The 16,805-nt window shown below is 36.0% G+C and overlaps 1 protein-coding gene across 1 annotated transcript; it reads left to right on the forward strand.

Moving 5' to 3' along the window:
- Nucleotides 1-11,907: 11,907 nt before the first annotated feature.
- Nucleotides 11,908-15,634, forward strand: LOC143561267 (importin subunit beta-1-like). Its single transcript, XM_077049392.1, has 3 exons — nucleotides 11,908-11,925; nucleotides 12,750-15,165; nucleotides 15,247-15,634. The coding sequence occupies exons 2-3, from the start codon at nucleotides 12,755-12,757 to the stop codon at nucleotides 15,449-15,451; spliced, it is 2,616 nt and encodes an 871-aa protein (XP_076905507.1). The 5' UTR covers nucleotides 11,908-11,925; nucleotides 12,750-12,754; the 3' UTR covers nucleotides 15,452-15,634.
- Nucleotides 15,635-16,805: the final 1,171 nt, after the last annotated feature.

Raw genomic sequence — 16,805 nt, forward strand, 5'->3', positions numbered from 1 at the left:
TGAAAATACATAGTTTGTCAACATAGAGTTGAGCAAGTAATCACGGTTTTTGAATACATATAATATAAAAAAAATGACAATTCCTTGCGATAAATATGAACTACTACAACTAGCATAACAATAAATATAAAAATTGTCTTTTCACTCGAATCACATCGATAGCGAGCTACGACGACGACGTATGATCATACTAATGAGGATGAGATACCAACCACCAAAACATAAAATAGACACATAGTCACATTTGCACATATAGCTAATTGAGCAATATCATATAACGCAAATAGTGGAATTGTAGTGAAAAATGATTTAACGCATAACGCCCCTAAAATGTAAAACGGTAAAAAGGGGGATGTGAATTACTTACCTTTAGCCAGTAGATTAGTGAAGATGAAATGACAATAAACAATTAAAATGAAAACGGTTGAGCTCTATGAGATGCGTCAACTAAAGGGCCTATTGTTAATGACAACATTAATAACGAAGAAATTTAATGAGACATAAAGATTTGAGATTTATCATGCTATTATTGGTTTGATCATCGTTATTATGGTTAATAATCGATTTGAAAGAATTAAAGTCATTTAGGGTTTAATTTCATTATTATAATCATTAATTATTATTTAATATTATCATCACTATTATTATTATTAATTTTAGTTTTGAATAAACATGAAATATTGACAAATATTGTGTATAATAATGTATATTAACAAAAAGGTTAAACGAAATATATATAGTGAGCTTATATATAAATATATAGTTGGTTTAAAAGGAATCATATTTTGTTATATAGTGAACTTATATATATATATATATATCAATATATATATATATATACATATATTATATACGTGTATATGTTATAGACAAATTAATAAATGAAGGTTTACGATAGACTTTGCGGTTCGGATCCATTAAAATAATATTTAACTAATGCTATATACATATATTATTAATAGGTAAATTTTTAAAAAAATAAACTTAAAAACCGGGGCTGGGGAGGCTCGAACCCGCACCCCAGGCCGGTTCCGACATGTACACAAACACACAGACCACTAGGCCAGACTGTATATTGGTTAATATCATGAAAACAATTAAATAAATAAACATGCTCACTTGTTTATATCCAATTACATAAACCCTAGCTTTTAAATCACGTTAATGGTTATTTGTTGATTCGAATTGAGTTAGGATTAATGTTTATTGCTTCAAAACGAACTAAATGCACATTTCAATTACCATTTAAGGATGCGGATTGACGGTTAACGAGCAAAAATGGGCCACGGCTGAGCTTGAGATCAGAACTGGTTCTTGACGGCTTCGAAAATTGCAATTGAGTTAGGTTTAGGTTCGCAAGGTTGAGAGGGTTTTGTAAGCGAGTTTAATTGAGTTTTCGTTGCGTATATATAGTGTTTTTGGACGAGGTTAGCCGTGGATTAATGACGAACGAGTTAGCTGTCAATTGGTTATCATATTCCATGATTAGAGTGTCGGTTGATTTGTTATTAAGTGAAGAATTATTTTTATAAAGTCAATTTCGTGATTTATGGCGAAAAACGCGAGTTGCCATGGTTGAGAGAGGTGTCGGCGGGAATGGAAGAGAGGGAAGAAGGAGAAGGAAACTTTATGAGTATTATTTGCAGTTTGGTCCCTCATCTTTTGAGGTGGGTGTAAGAGTGATCAAAAGTTTGTTTAGGGGTTCATTTGCTTATTTTTTATACTTAAAATATCCTATATATAAAAAAATAATAACCGAAACTAAGTCGGTCGTTAAATAACATAAATGATCGAATAATAAATAAAAAATTTAAAATGGGTCGGGTTTTATTATCCGAAATTTAACGAATGTTACAGGGCCTTTTAAGGAACCCAACTAAATAACAAACATACTTTGTGAGTTGGCCTCCCATGAGCTTTCCATGGCAGTTTAAAGGGCCCAACTAGATAACGCAACATAAAATTTGTGAATTGAGCCTCCCATGAGCATTCCATAGCATTTTAAATGGCCCAATTAAAATAACATAACATCAATTTGTGAGTTGTGCCTCCCATGAGTGTCCCATGGCATTTTAAACGGCCCAACTAATTAACGAATTATCAAAACAACTAAGTTGGTCGGCCCATGAGCGTTCCATGGCATTATAACTAATCCAACTAAATAATGAATTAACGAAAACAAATATGAGTAGTTGGAGCATCTCGTGAACCACCACGGATGATAATGTTCCAACAAAATATAAAAATCAAAATGGGTTGAGAAATGGATAGTTGGAGTGTCCATGAATTGAGATGGGTTTTTCACCCAGCTAAACATTTAAAAAATATAAATATAATAATAATTTAAATATTTTGAATCTTCCGATTTTAGCCACGTAACACCGTGAATTCGGTTTTTATATAAGGAATATAACCGTTTAAACCGTTTACGTTAACCGCTTAAAGTTCCGGTCGTATGGCATTTGTTCCACTTTGGCCTGTAAGGTCGAGTACTATGGTCGGGTTATCCTCCAAGAAAGGAATATCATCTTTCCTTTTTGATTATCAGAATCGTTTTGCCAAGGCCCGACTCACAGTTCTCTCCCCCTTCCAGTTACCACGAGAACTTGTCATTCCCTATTTCTTTATGGTGAAGGAGTAAAAGCAAAATAAGAAAATTCTTAAGGATTTTCCAAAAATAAAAATAATCTACTAAATCTATTAAATAAAATATTTTTGAGAATGAGGCATAGCCTCGAAGTTTGTGTGTATACAAGATTAAAGTACTAAAATAAATAAATAATTATATAAGCCATAAACACATAAGAATAGAACACATAAGGAAGTCAAGTAAGCACACACGTATAGGGTCCTAAGCATGTTACTAGGACATTTCTAACAACCTATCTTACAGCCTACGACTCTAATACCAATCTGTCACACACCAACCGAAGGCGGAATGCCGGGGTGCGAACTGTTGGTTCACAGATCACAAGATACTATCACACAATTTAAATATGGCAATATCTAATTTATTTATAAAATTCAAAATTCAATCAAATACACCATGTTCAAACATATTTCAAAACAAATCCAAAATAAACCAAATATCTCAAATTAATAAAACCCAACACAATAGTCTTTTTATTAAATTAACTTAGGATATCTCTAAATGATTCTTCACCTTAGCTTCAAACCAGATGATAACCTACATATGCATACAAAATACTATAGTTTGTCCACCGAGACTCCCTCAAAATGTGAAATTGATTGAGGGCCTTTTGTTTAAAAGATAAAAATACATGTTGTATAAGAAGACAACTTACCCTGGAGATGAAGAGAATGATGAGAAATTCGTGGTCAAATAGATCTTGAACACCAAAGTCAACCTAGAACTCGATCAATCTTAAAGAAAATATTAAAAGGAGAGGGAAATCCGTGAGTTTTGAGGGAGACGGCTGTGTTACAATATTATTTGGGGTTTGGAGAAGAGAGATGTAGGTTCTTATGGCTTCGTTTATATAAGAAATGTAAAATAATACAAATTTTGGTCAAAAGTACTCGTTTAAGCAAGATATCTCGTTTAATTACCAAATTAAACGAAATAAAAGCCAATATTCGTTCTTGAGGAAGGGGCAAACGTATATGAACATGTACCAGGTCTAGGAGGGTTATCTTGGAGCTAAAAACACCATATTTGGTCGAAAAATAAGCGATTTAGCATTAAATACGAAGTTTGATCAAATCAAACAAACCAATCTACTCTGCAGATCTGGTCGCGCTACTCGACTAGTTTGGGCCTTTCTCCTCGTGGATGCGGCGTGGAAGGAGGTCCAGCAACTTTCATTTTGGTCAATTTTAGTCTCTGAGGTTCCCAAAATGTCCTTTTTAGCCTTTTTAGAGACTTTAAGCAATAAATGGCAAGTTTAAATAACATGGAGGGTATGAAATGAAAATACACATTCAAATACTTATAAATGAATGATTTTGTTAATAACCAAGATCCAAATTACATTCCCGAAATGGTTAAACAAATATGAATACGAGTACAAAAGATCCGAAATGTTATATAACGGTTCTGAACAGTTTTTTGCTCACCCCTAACTATTAAAAGGATCAATAAAAGTGTCAACCCCCAACCTACGGCGGAAAATGCCAGGACGCGAATTGTTGGTTCACATCTCACAAGGCACTATCATGCAAAAGTTATATGACAATATCTAATTTATTTAAATTCAACCAAGTACACAAGTCTTAATCAAGTACAAATAAAACCAAAATAATAATAGCATCTTGTCTTTTTATTAATAACCTAAAGTCTTTTCTAAATAATCTCCAAACACTTCAACCATCCAAAGAATAACCTGCAATATGCGTACAAAGTAGATATATTTGTCAACAACACATGTTGGGTAAGTAATCACCAGATTTTTTATGTAATAATATAATATATAATAATAAATAAGCAAATCAATATTGTGAGTATTAAAAATTAAATATTAAAACAAATAATGAGCAAATAATCGGTGTCGATTGACTATTGCCAAGCGAATAGGGATTTGGCTACTAAGACGGCGTATGATGATACTTACTGCGATATATTATGATGGACCTCTTCCAATGCGATAAGATAAACAAGTAACTAAATAAGCAAGTAACATTTAATCGTTCAACACAATAAGTCATGATTTGTTAGTTTAAATGAAATAAATGTACTGAGTTAATAATATGTTTAGTGTTATATGATACACATAAATTCCCCAAAAAGTTTTTGAAATCAGTAATATAGGGGAGTGATTACTCACCTTAATGGTTGGTAGGCTAATTGATAAAATACAAATAAATAAACGAATCCTGCGCCTTAAGCGAGTTGACTGATCCGACATGAACTGACTTGGAACTTTGAGACAATAAACTAGAATTAAAACAAGAACCTAGCCACAGGAATCAGAACAAACTAGTGTGTAAATCTCAAGTTATGAGGTTTTTAATATTTAAGTGAGCTGGTACTTTTCAGAATCCGAACTCCGATTCAGGAGTCGGGTTTTAACCAGCACACTCAAAATTCAAAACAAACATAAAAGTCTTCTGAACCGAAAGCTAATTCCGATCAGAAGATATGGTAATTGAAAAACCATTAAAATTGACTATTTTGCCCTTAAACGGGTCGAAAAGCAATTGACAGGAAAAACCCCATCAATCAGTAAATTGATTGAAGAATTTTGTTAGTCATATAAAATCCAACGTTTTTCATGCAGACAACTTACCCTGGAACATAAAGGAGAGATAGGAAAAGACGAGTCAAAAAGTCTTGAACACCAAAGCCAAACCGTAGAATAAAGAACTTGAACAATCTTTAAGAAATTTATAAAGGATAAGAGGGATTTCGATATTAAGAGATGGTAGCTGATGTTTTCAATAATATTTTAGGGTTTTATGATGTGTTTTGATTAATTACAACATCCCAAAATCTTTTGTTAGGTAATTGCTCGTTCAATGGAACTGAATAATGAAATTATGGCAAAATCGGGTATAATAACCTAGGGATTTTGATTATAATAGCTGAAGATTGAATTTGGACATGATATAATATCAGGTTACTTAGCTTGAAGTTTCGAGATTTGGATTGTTTAGGAAAGATTTAACATTAAATGAAAATTAACAAGCAAAAACTAAACTGGCCATCGGTCGCGCTACCCGACCGACAGAGCACATCCCCGTCGCAATACGTGACGGTTTGAGATACTCCAGATTTTTCAAAAAGTCACATTTAGTCCCTGAAGTTTCATAAATGCGTTTTTAGCCATTTTAAGCGATTTTAAGAGTTTCTAAGCATTGTTTGACGAGTTTGAAAGTTATGAGAATATAAAATATGTTAAACAAAGTTAAATACTCATAAACACAGAATTTAAATAATTAAGATCCGAATTTTATACCCGAGTCAGGATAAACTTAAACGAATTCAAATACGAAAAATCCGAGATGTTACAAAAAGGCGCTAGACCACCGTCGCCACCAATCAACTATCACTAAGAGTTTACAAATACAAACCAGCGAAAGTTGGTCGACCGCCTCCTCCACCTACCAAATGTGTTACACAAGGCTGCATCATCACGACAAGTGCAAAACCTTATCGCGCAGCAGCCAGACCTTTGTCGCCATCAAACGGCAGCCACATAAGGTTTCTGAATAGAACCTAGCAATAGTACGCCAGCCACCTCCGGATACTCGTAACACAAAAAAATTAGGGGGACGGGGTCCTTTAACACCGCAACTCCACGACCACAATACCAACCACAGAACCTTGATTATTCTGAATATCGCACCACCACGAAGTGAAATACCATACCACCAACGGCATGGGTGAAACTCTAATAGATGGGCCGCTAAAGACAATGACGACAGTGTTGGTTGAGGTCGAAGACGGTGGAACTGGTTAAAGACGATGATGGCGATGGGTTGCAAACGATAGTGATGATGATTGTTGTAGTGGAATTGCATAAGAGACGGTACAACAAAACATGTGCCGATTACAACACAAAACACAATATTAAAGGAATAGTAGAATTGTTTATAACATATTCTAAAAATAATATACATAATAACTTACTTTGCATATTAGACTAAAAAAATAAAATTATGAAAACTAATTATAAAAAAATGTATTATTATTTATTGTGATTGTCATTCTAAAAAATGTATATTATGCTATTATTTGTATATTATTTTAAGTAATTGACACGTATGATCACAAATTTATTAAAAGATGTTACTAATTCAAATTAGGAGTGGCAATATTGACCAATACCATTTCAAATGTGTCAATTTGGGTTGTTTTAAAAATTAAATGAGTTTGTTTGAGTCAGAGATTTTAACTAAACGGGTCATTTGAAATTTCATCTTGTTATTTTCGGGTCAAAATGGGTCGACATATTCAAAGAAATAGGTCGATGTGGGTTAGTGCCCTAAGGAAATGTGGCAGGTGTCGGATCAGAACGGGTTTCCGCACGAGACATGTTTTGGCACGAAATGGGTTTGAGATTGAAATAGGTTCGGTTCAGGTTTCAAGCCAACACGAGTTTTCACACAGGACAGGTTGGGCTTTGGTTTCCTTTTGGTCGATTCCAGATCTGTTTTTGGTTTTTTGTTTCGCTTTTGTCCGTTTTTTTAATTTCGTTTTTGTTCGGTTTCAAATTTTTTAGTTTATTTTTTATCGATTTATTTGATTTCAGTTGATTTGGTTCGGTTTTGGCTTTTTGTTTAATTTTCGTTGACTTTTCGGTTACGTGTAACGCCCGTAAATTTCGTTAATCGACTCAATCGTTTATAAATGTTTGTTTAAAAGCTGGGGTTTCATCTTTCTAATTTAGAGCCTTGTAGTACATTTTAAAAATCCATATATCCATCTTTTTACTCAAGACAGACATCACCTCTCATAATTTGAAGGACTATATTTGTATGTAACAACCGCTAATCTTCGTTTGACGGCATGCATGGTTGCAGAGTTTGTGAAATATTCGGGATTTGATCTTTCAACTTAAGGGGCCTCTTGTGATAATCTTAAAAGTCCAATTAATAATCTTTAGGAATAAGTTATGAGGGTGTTTAGGATTCCTTATTTTACCTCCTTATGACTTTTCATTAAGTTAATAAGTTACAAAAGTGTAGCTTATGGAGCTTTTCTTCTCACAGTATAGGCAATCCCAAACACCTTATTACTTTTTAAAAAGTTAATAAGTTATAAGTTGGTGAAAATAAGCAATCCCAAACACCCCCTATATCCAATTGCGTTGGAGGGATAAAGTGTAACAGTTTTATATTTTAACACTAACTCTTCCTTCCCTCGTACCTCAGTCCTATCGGCCTCTTGTGTAGCCTCCATCTCGTTTTTTTTCTGCCACTTCTAGCATGTTCTAGCCCTCTCCCGACTAATTAAAGGTTAGTATTGTGTTAATGAAGGTCTTTTTCACCATTAAACTCTTTATTGAACCCTAGAGATGTCATAAACATGTTAGAGTTTTGAGTTTTGATTATAACAGTTTCTAACAGATTCGTACTCGTTTATTGTTTGGTATGTAACTCGATGAAAATTGATTATGTTTGATCGATTATTGTTTCCATGATGTTCTACTTTAAGTCTAGTTTCCAGAAAGGTATAATTTGTAATTTTTGGACGAGATTTGAATGGTTTTTATGATTTTATAAAAATGTGTGTCGAAGCTAATGCAGAGAGTCAAATTCTGGTCTGTCTTCTCGACATTATAACTCTTTTTTAACAAGTCCAAATTAGTTGGTTTCACTTCTCAAACTTCATATTTTGAGTTAGAATTACAACCCAATTGGAATTGTTTAATTTGATTTGGTAATGATTTTTAAACAAATAAAACCATTTTGTTGCGCACTGAAATAGCTGCACGTACCTTTCTGTGTTGGAGGAATTTTTATGATTTTTGTGTATACTGGAAAACTATAACAAAAATATTTTTACAAACCAAAGACAGTAATAAAACTCTGGTAAAAATTTCATAATTTATCTCTATGATTTTCCTATGAAGTAAAATACATCTTTGCATGCTAAAATTTGCATATTAGACTCGCTATTGATCGAAACCTTTGTTTTAGGCTTATTCGGTGGCTGTCCAATTGTGTTCTTTTTGGGGCTGTTTAAAGTGAGGATTTTTCTCCGACATCTTCCTGGGTATGTCATATGTATCATACTTTAGTATCGTGAGCAATGAAGCTCGTTTAGTTAGTCATGTGTCGATAGATTGAAAAACTAGGATTTCGGTTGTCTAGTTTGTTGATTGTTGCTTTTAGCGCGTTGTTTGGGGGGAATTAACAACCAATTCAGTTTGTGTAGCCTCGGTATGATTTACGGGCTGTGAAAAACTAAATTTTTATGTTTATGGGGCTGAATTGGTTGTCGGTTGCTCAAACAGGTCGGTACAACGCAAATTCGCGTTTAATTGGTAGTTTATGCGTTGTACAAGTGAATTGCCGACCCATTCCACTCGTGTAGTGTCGTGTGGACTTGTTGGATGTAATTATACTTAATATAGTCCACACGGGGCTGAGTTGGTTTCTAAGTACATAAACAACTCGTTAACACACGTATTCGATACAATTAACAACTTTCGGGTGTAGTTTGGAAATCCTTTGTTCCCGGAATTAACTAAGGGTGGTTTTGGTAAATATGAGGCCTCAGGGGCTGATGTAATTAGAACTTGTATGGTTGTGGCCTTGGGTCAATCAAATCGTGTTAGAATGCCTCGTAGGATAAGCGAGTCAGTACGGTTTAGTTAGTAATCTTTGTGTGCAATCCGACAGGATTTTGATTTGTGGATTTGCTTAGAGGTTTTCTAGCTTGTCGGTATTTTCATGACTCGTGTCAGGTGAGTTCATGATGCCCCTTTTTAACTCTTTTTACGTTTTGGGCTAGCATACACACTCTATTACATTTTACTTGATTTTACTTGTTTAAAACGATTTGAATGGCATTTCATAGCCTTGTTATTATTTGTACATCTATGGAACTAGGTGTGGACTATATTCTATGCCTTGGGATATTTTGGACTCGTTTTGGTCATAAATTCCTTAATGGTTATATATGTTGTTTATGGTCTAGCCTCGAGGATGCTATTAGGCCTGGTGTTAATTGAATACGAGTAGACCTACTTATATTAGTTCATATTTTGGACTGACTTTTATATATATATATATATATATATATATATATATATATATATGTTACCTTATGGCCTACGATTGTTGATAGTAACTAGTTCTTTGTGACTAAGATTTATGTGAGTAGGCCTATTGATGTGTGTGTGCATAGTGATTGTGGTCAGGCCAACTATACTACTCAGGTTCTTAAATCCTGTGGCGGGTTATTAAATCTCCCGTGGGGGGGAAGCCCGTGTTGCATGTGTGTGCATGGTGATTGTGGTCAGGCCAACTATACTACTCAGGTTCTTAAAGCCTGTGGCGGGTTCTTAAATCCCGTGAGGGGAGGCCCATGTTGCATGTGTGTGCATGGTGATTGTGGTCAGGTCAACTATACTACTCAGGTTCTTAAATCCTGTGGCGGGTTCTTAAATTCCATGGAGGGGGGGGGGGCGTGTTGCATGTGTGTGCATGGTGATTGTGGTCGGGTCAACTATACTACTCGGGTTCTTAAATCCTGTGATGGGTTCTTAAATCCCGTGTGGGGGAGGCCCGTGTTGCATGTGTGTGCATGGTGATTGTGCTCGGGTCAACTATACTACTCAGGTTCTTAAATCCTGTGGCGGGTTCTTAAATCCTGTGGGGGGGAGGCCCGTGTTGCATGTGTGTGCATGGTGATTGTGGTCGGGTCAACTATACTACTCGGGTTCTTAAATCATGAGACGGGTTCTTAAATCCCGGGGGGAGGCCCGTGTTGCATGTGTGTGCATGGTGATTGTGGCTGGGCCAACTATACTACTCGGGTTCTTAAATCCCTTGGCGGGTTCTTAAATCCCGTGGGGGGAGGCCCGTTGCATAATCATCATCAAAACGGGTTCTTAAATCCCGTGATATATTACTCGGGTTCTTAAATCCCGAGGTGGGTTCTTAAATCTCGTATCATTTGCTTATGTCGTACCGTGTGCGGGTCAACTATACTACTCGGGTTCTTAAATCCCGTGGCGGGTTCTTAAATCCCGTCGGGGGGGGGGGGGGGAGACTCGTACGCGTATTCGACTATGAGTATGTTATTTGGTAATTATTTAAATATTTTTTTATTTATTTATTCATTTGCCTATTATTATCTATACTGTTTTATACTTATAACCTTTGAGATGTTTTATGAATGTTGCTTATTTAAAACTTGAACTCACTCAGCTCAGGCTGACTTTGTGTGTATGTTAGTTTGAATTTCAGGTTAAGGATTGAGATTATCGCTTGGACGTGCTGGAGACTACCTGGACGGTTGAAGGTATTTCTGGTCGAGGACTTCAAATAAAACAAACAGTTTATTTACAATTGATTTTGGGCACATGTCCCCGGTTTTGGGGTTTTTGATACTTAATAATTTCCGCTATTTCTTACTCTGACTAGTTTTAATAAAATGAATTGCTTTGGTTTTAAATATTTATGAATTTTGGATATGATTACCATCTGTAGGATTCCCGGGATTCGGGGTCTTACATTACGGTTCTATTTCTCGGTGGGTTTTTTTATGGAACGAGGACAACGGAGGAAACATTTTAGTTTTTTTTTTAGTTTTTTTGTTTTTTGTTTATATTTTGAGTTATGATTTTTTTTTTAATTATTTTTGAATATTTTTTTGAGGGGTTTTTAATCTTAATAGAAAACCCCTCAGAAAAAATTTAAAATATATATATAAAAAATTATAACTCAAAATATAAATAAAAAATAAACAATCTGAAAGTACTAAAATGTTTCCGCCGCTATTCTCGTTCCCAAAAAAAAGCCCTGAAACCCGTTCTGACTCGTTCCGACCCTAACCTATTCTATTCCAAACCAAAGCAACCCTTTTTTAATTGATCCGTTCTGACCCAAACCCATTTCGACCCATGACCCTTTCAACCCAAGCCGTTTGCCATCCTCATGTGTAAAATAACGAAATACCCGTAACTTAACCAAAAGAATTAATATAGTGTCAAGGGCTAAATTGTTACAAAATTAAAATGCTAGGAGTTGAAATATTGGGCTTTAGCAGGCTCCTGGCACGTGCAAGAAATGAAATTATATCCATCTCATCTCACCGAATAGAATTTGGGAATGGGCTGGCTAGGGTTTTAGAAAAGTCAGTTCGGTCAGCTGCCCTTTCCTTTTCACCTCTTCTTCATTCATCCTCCCGCTTCCTACCATTCTCATTCGAAATTATATTATATACTCTCTCTCTCTCTCTCTAAATCCACACTTCATTTCAAATCTTAACTCAACTGCCGTCATCCGATTCAGGTTTAATTCCTTGATTGTTGCTCTAATTTCAGGCTAGGGTTTATATAATAGCTTAGATCTTACACTTTACTTACGGATTTCTTTCTTCCGTCTTTATGTTTACCGATTGGAATGTTACGCAGCCTAGGGTTTACTGTTATGTTGATTGTTTGATGTTAATGCTTTAGTTACGTGGTTACAGATCTTAGTTTACTCGTTGATTGATGTTTTTACTTTTAGGTATACTCGTTATGCTGAGCAGGATTTTACTGATTGATGTTTTGGTAACGAGACGGTGGCCTTTTATAGTAGTAGTTAAGATTTTGGTTGATTAATGTTTAAAGCTGTGATGCTTCTATACCATTGGTTTTGGTAGAAGGATAATGATATTGACAGTTATTAGATTTTTTCGATTGTTTAAAGTTGTTATGTGCTGAAAGTTTTCATTGGGAAAATGGGATGTGAAAGTGATTTAGATGGTTATAACTTGAAAAACTATAAGAAGTTGCATTTTGATTAAATCCGACAGTTGATTTGCAGGTTCAAAATTATTCTGAGCATTTGTTGTTAGTCACTGATGCTGTTTTACTTTTTTTAAAGTATTTATTGCATGTTGTCTGTCACTGCTAGTCTGCAACACTGTTTTCTAATAGTTACTCATGCTGTTATGGTTGTATGCTTTTTCTACTTGTTGCTTATGTGACAAATTTACAACTGTGTTTTATGAGTTTCTAGGGACACATAATTTTTTGTATAGACAGTGTCTAAAGTGTGGAACTAAGTACCAAGATATGTTTGCTGAATACGATAACACTGATTTTAATTATCATTATTTTTTTGAGTAGGAAAAATGGCTGTGGAGATCACACAATTCTTGTTATCTGCTCAATCAGCTGATACAAAGGTCAGAAACGAGGCAGAGAACAACCTTAGGCAGTTTCAAGAGCAAAACCTGCCTGGATTTCTTCTTTCTTTGTCACTTGAACTCTCAAACGATGGTAAACCTATCGAGTCCCGTAGGTTGGCTGGTATTGTGCTCAAGAACTCTTTGGATGCTAAAGATGCTACCACAAAGGACCACTTGGTGCAACGATGGATGTCAAATGACGCATCATTCAGATCCCAAGTCAAAGGCTTGTTGTTAAATACACTCGGTTCATCTGTTTCTGAAGCAGGTCACACTGCTGCCCAAGTCATTGCAAAGATTGCTTCCATTGAAATCCCAAGAAAAGAATGGCCTGAACTTATTGGTTCATTGCTTGGAAACATGACTCAACAAGATAAGCCAGCATCATTAAAGCAGGCAACTTTAGAGGCACTCGGGTATGCATGTGAAGAGATATCTCACAATGATCTTGTGCAAGATGACGTTAACTCTGTCCTCACTGCTGTGGTTCAAGGTATGAATGTAAGTGAACCGAAGTCGGTCCGTCTTGCAGCAACTACAGCGTTGTACAATGCTCTTGATTTCGCACAAACAAATTTTGAAAATGAGATGGAGAGGAACTATATTATGAAAGTTGTTTGTGAAACGGCCACGGCAAAAGAAGCAGATATTAGACAAGCTGCGTTTGAGTGTCTGGTTTCAATAGCATCAACTTATTATGAAGTTTTAGAGCCGTATATGCCGACTTTGTTTGAGCTAACTGCAAATGCTGTTAAAGGAGATGAAGAAGGTGTTGCTCTTCAAGCAATTGAGTTCTGGAGTTCTATCTGTGATGAAGAGATAGAGCTTCAAGATTTTGAAACTGGTGATTCTGATTCATACGCGCATTCATGTTTCATTAAAAAGGCTCTATCTATGCTGGTACCCATGTTGCTTGAAACTTTATTGAAGCAAGATGAAGAACAAGATCAAGAGGATGGAATCTGGAATCTTTCTATGGCAGGGGGGACGTGTCTCGGTCTTGTAGCTAAAACTGTAGGTGATGATATAGTGCCTTTAGTCATGCCTTTTGTGCAGGGTAACATTTCAAAGCCTGATTGGCGGTCTCGTGAGGCTGCCACATATGCATTTGGATCAATTCTTGAAGGCCCGAGTGTTGAAAAACTATCTCCAATGGTTGTCTCAGCTCTAGACTTTTTGCTTAATGCTATGAAGGATCAAAACAGTCATGTGAAAGACACTACCGCGTGGACTCTGGGTCGTATTTTTGAGCTATTGCATAGTCCCGCTACTGGTTTTTCTGTTATTTCACCAACTAACTTTCAAAAAGTTATGGTGGTTCTTCTAGAAAGTATCAAAGATTCTCCAAATGTTGCAGAGAAGGTATGTGGAGCCATCTATTTTCTTGCTCAAGGGTATGAGGGTTTTGAAACCGGCTCATCCGTGCTTACACCGTACCTTCCAAATATTATTGCCTCGCTGATCACAACTGCAGAACGAACTGATGCTAACGATACAAAGTTAAGATCTGCTGCTTATGAAACCTTGAATGAGGTGGTTAGATGTTCTAACCTTGCTGAATCATCTCAAATAATAACACAACTTCTTCCTGTTATCATGACCAAACTGGGACAAACAATCGAGCTTCAGATTCTGTCATCCGATGATAAAGAAAAACAAGGAGATTTGCAAGCTTTGCTCTGTGGTGTCATGCAAGTAATCATTCAGAAACTCGGGGGTAATGATGAAACCAAGCCCATTATACTTCAAGCTGCAGATCAAATCATGACTATATTTCTCTCAGTGTTTGCGTGTCGTAGCTCAACCGTACACGAAGAAGCAATGCTAGCCATTGGTGCTCTTGCTTATGCCGCCGGACCCGAGTTTGAAAAATACATGTCTGAGTTTTACAAATATTTAGAAAAGGGTCTTCAAAACTTTGAAGAATATCAAGTTTGTTCGATCTCGGTTGGTGTGGTTGGTGACATATGTCGGGCTTTGGATGACAAAATATTGCCATATTGTGATAACATCATGACACTTCTACTTAAGGATCTTTCTAGTGGCGATCTACATCGGTCCGTTAAGCCTCCAATTTTTTCATGCTTTGGTGACGTGGCACTTGCGATTGGTGAGCATTTTGAAAAGTATGTTGCGTATGCAATTCCAATGATGCAAGGAGCTGCTGAAGTGTGCACACAGATAGATATTACTGACGAAGAGATGGTGGAATATGGTAATCAGTTAAAAAGAAGCATCTTTGAAGCGTATTCGGGTACTTTACAAGGGTTTAAGGGTTCAAAGGCAGAGATTATGCTGCCTTACGCTTCACATCTGTTAAAGTTTATAGAAGCTGTTGCTAAGGATGCCAACAGGTATATAGTATTTTTATTAATAAATTGAGTTAAATAATGATTACAGAAAATGTTATAGGTGAAATAAAATGGGTTTTGCAGGGATGAGAGTGTGGTGAGAGCAGCAGTAGCAGTATTGGGAGATCTTGCAGATGCACTTGGTTCACATGTGAAGGTGTTTGTCAAAGATTTGGCATTTTGTAGTGAGTTTTTGGGAGAATGTCTTCAGTCTGATGATGAACAACTTAAGGAGACTGCTACTTGGACTCAAGGGATGATTGGGCGCGTGTTTTCTGTATGTGGGTAAATTTGGTAATTGAAAAATATGTGTTTTTATGGTACGTATCTGAAGTTTTGGGTTGGGACAGGGGAATGTCGTATGTTGAATGTTTTTTTGTACTATGAATTTTAAGTACAAATTTGGGGTAAGGTCATTGTGTACAAGACTTGGCCACTATTACGGTGGCTCATCATTTTTATTAAATTTTCTTTGGTTGCGTCTTTTGTCGTGTTTGTTTTTGTCTGTGGCATGATAGTTTAGGTATTTTGTTCAAGTTTTATATTACTTCCGAGGTTATTCAAAATCAAACAGCAAACCATAGTAGTGTGTTTGATAAACCATTTAATAGTTGAGAAATCAGTTGATAGTTTATGGTTTAAAAGTTGAGATGTTTACGGTTTAAAAGTTGGGTTTAATGTTTTGGTTCACGGTGTGCTACTTTTAATTGGCCGTTTACATTCACTCATATTTTGTTTCAGGTTTTGAATATGTAGTTACTACTAACTAGTTATTTTATTTGTAAAATTTCTGATAGTTTATTTGTTTCATGTTTTGAATATGTAGTTACTAGTTATTTTATTATTTGTAAAATTTCTAATAATTGAGAAATTTATGCATATAATGGTTTTAGCAAAGAGTTGAAACCGGTCTGAACTGTTAAACCAACTGTTTAGGTCGGTCTGACTGACTGGCCGAATCCAACTGGTTCACTGGTTACTAGTTTGGGCCAGAACCTTGAATCAAAATAAGTGGTTGATGCACCAAAGATCTGGTTTTTGGGCCCGACCTGACAGATCTTAACCGGAACCGGACTCAACCCAGCGGTCCCAGCATATGCGAATCGAACCGGAAGCACTGGAACCAGTCCCACTTCTACGCGGTCAAAGCATGGACTCGAACTGGCCAAAAACCGAAAAAAAGAAAAACTGGCCAAACCAGTCAAAACCCGAAACTGCCCAAAACTGGACCCGATCTTTGCCCAGTTCTTAACTTTGTTGACCAAAATTGCACCCGATCTTTGCCCGGTTCTTAACTTTGTTGACCAAAATTATACCCAGTTCCCTACCTGGAGGCTGGAACTAGTTCTAAAAAAACCTGGTTTTTACACCTGTATAAGTGGGAATCAAACCATGCTAACTTTCAAAATTATGGTTACTAGTTTGGGGCAAAAATGAAATCAAAATTAGTGGAAACCAAACCACGAACTCCACTACCATGCGTCCATGACATTGGCCAAAGGCCCAAAAGTAGTTGTCAATATGCTATATTGTTGTTATTCACGCACCTTGAAAAAAGTCTTGATTCACCTTGCAAGTAATTGCACTACGTTGTTCATATTTAAGGATCGTAGATAAGAGCATTCTCATACCCTTCATGATTT

Source organism: Bidens hawaiensis, unplaced genomic scaffold (genome assembly GCF_021521415.1).
Source record: "Bidens hawaiensis isolate Kalapana, Puna unplaced genomic scaffold, B.hawaiensis_p1.1 tig00001143_1, whole genome shotgun sequence".
Lineage (NCBI taxonomy): Eukaryota > Viridiplantae > Streptophyta > Magnoliopsida > Asterales > Asteraceae > Bidens > Bidens hawaiensis.

What these genes read in the sequence shown, in the direction of transcription:
- LOC143561267 (XM_077049392.1), top strand. Translation starts at nt 12,755, where the DNA reads ATGGCTGTGGAGATCACACAATTCTTGTTATCTGCTCAATCAGCTGAT. An exon ending in GTTGCTAAGGATGCCAACAG is followed by an intron (nt 15,166 to 15,246) that starts GTATATAGTATT and finishes TGGGTTTTGCAG; the next exon opens with GGATGAGAGTGTGGTGAGAG.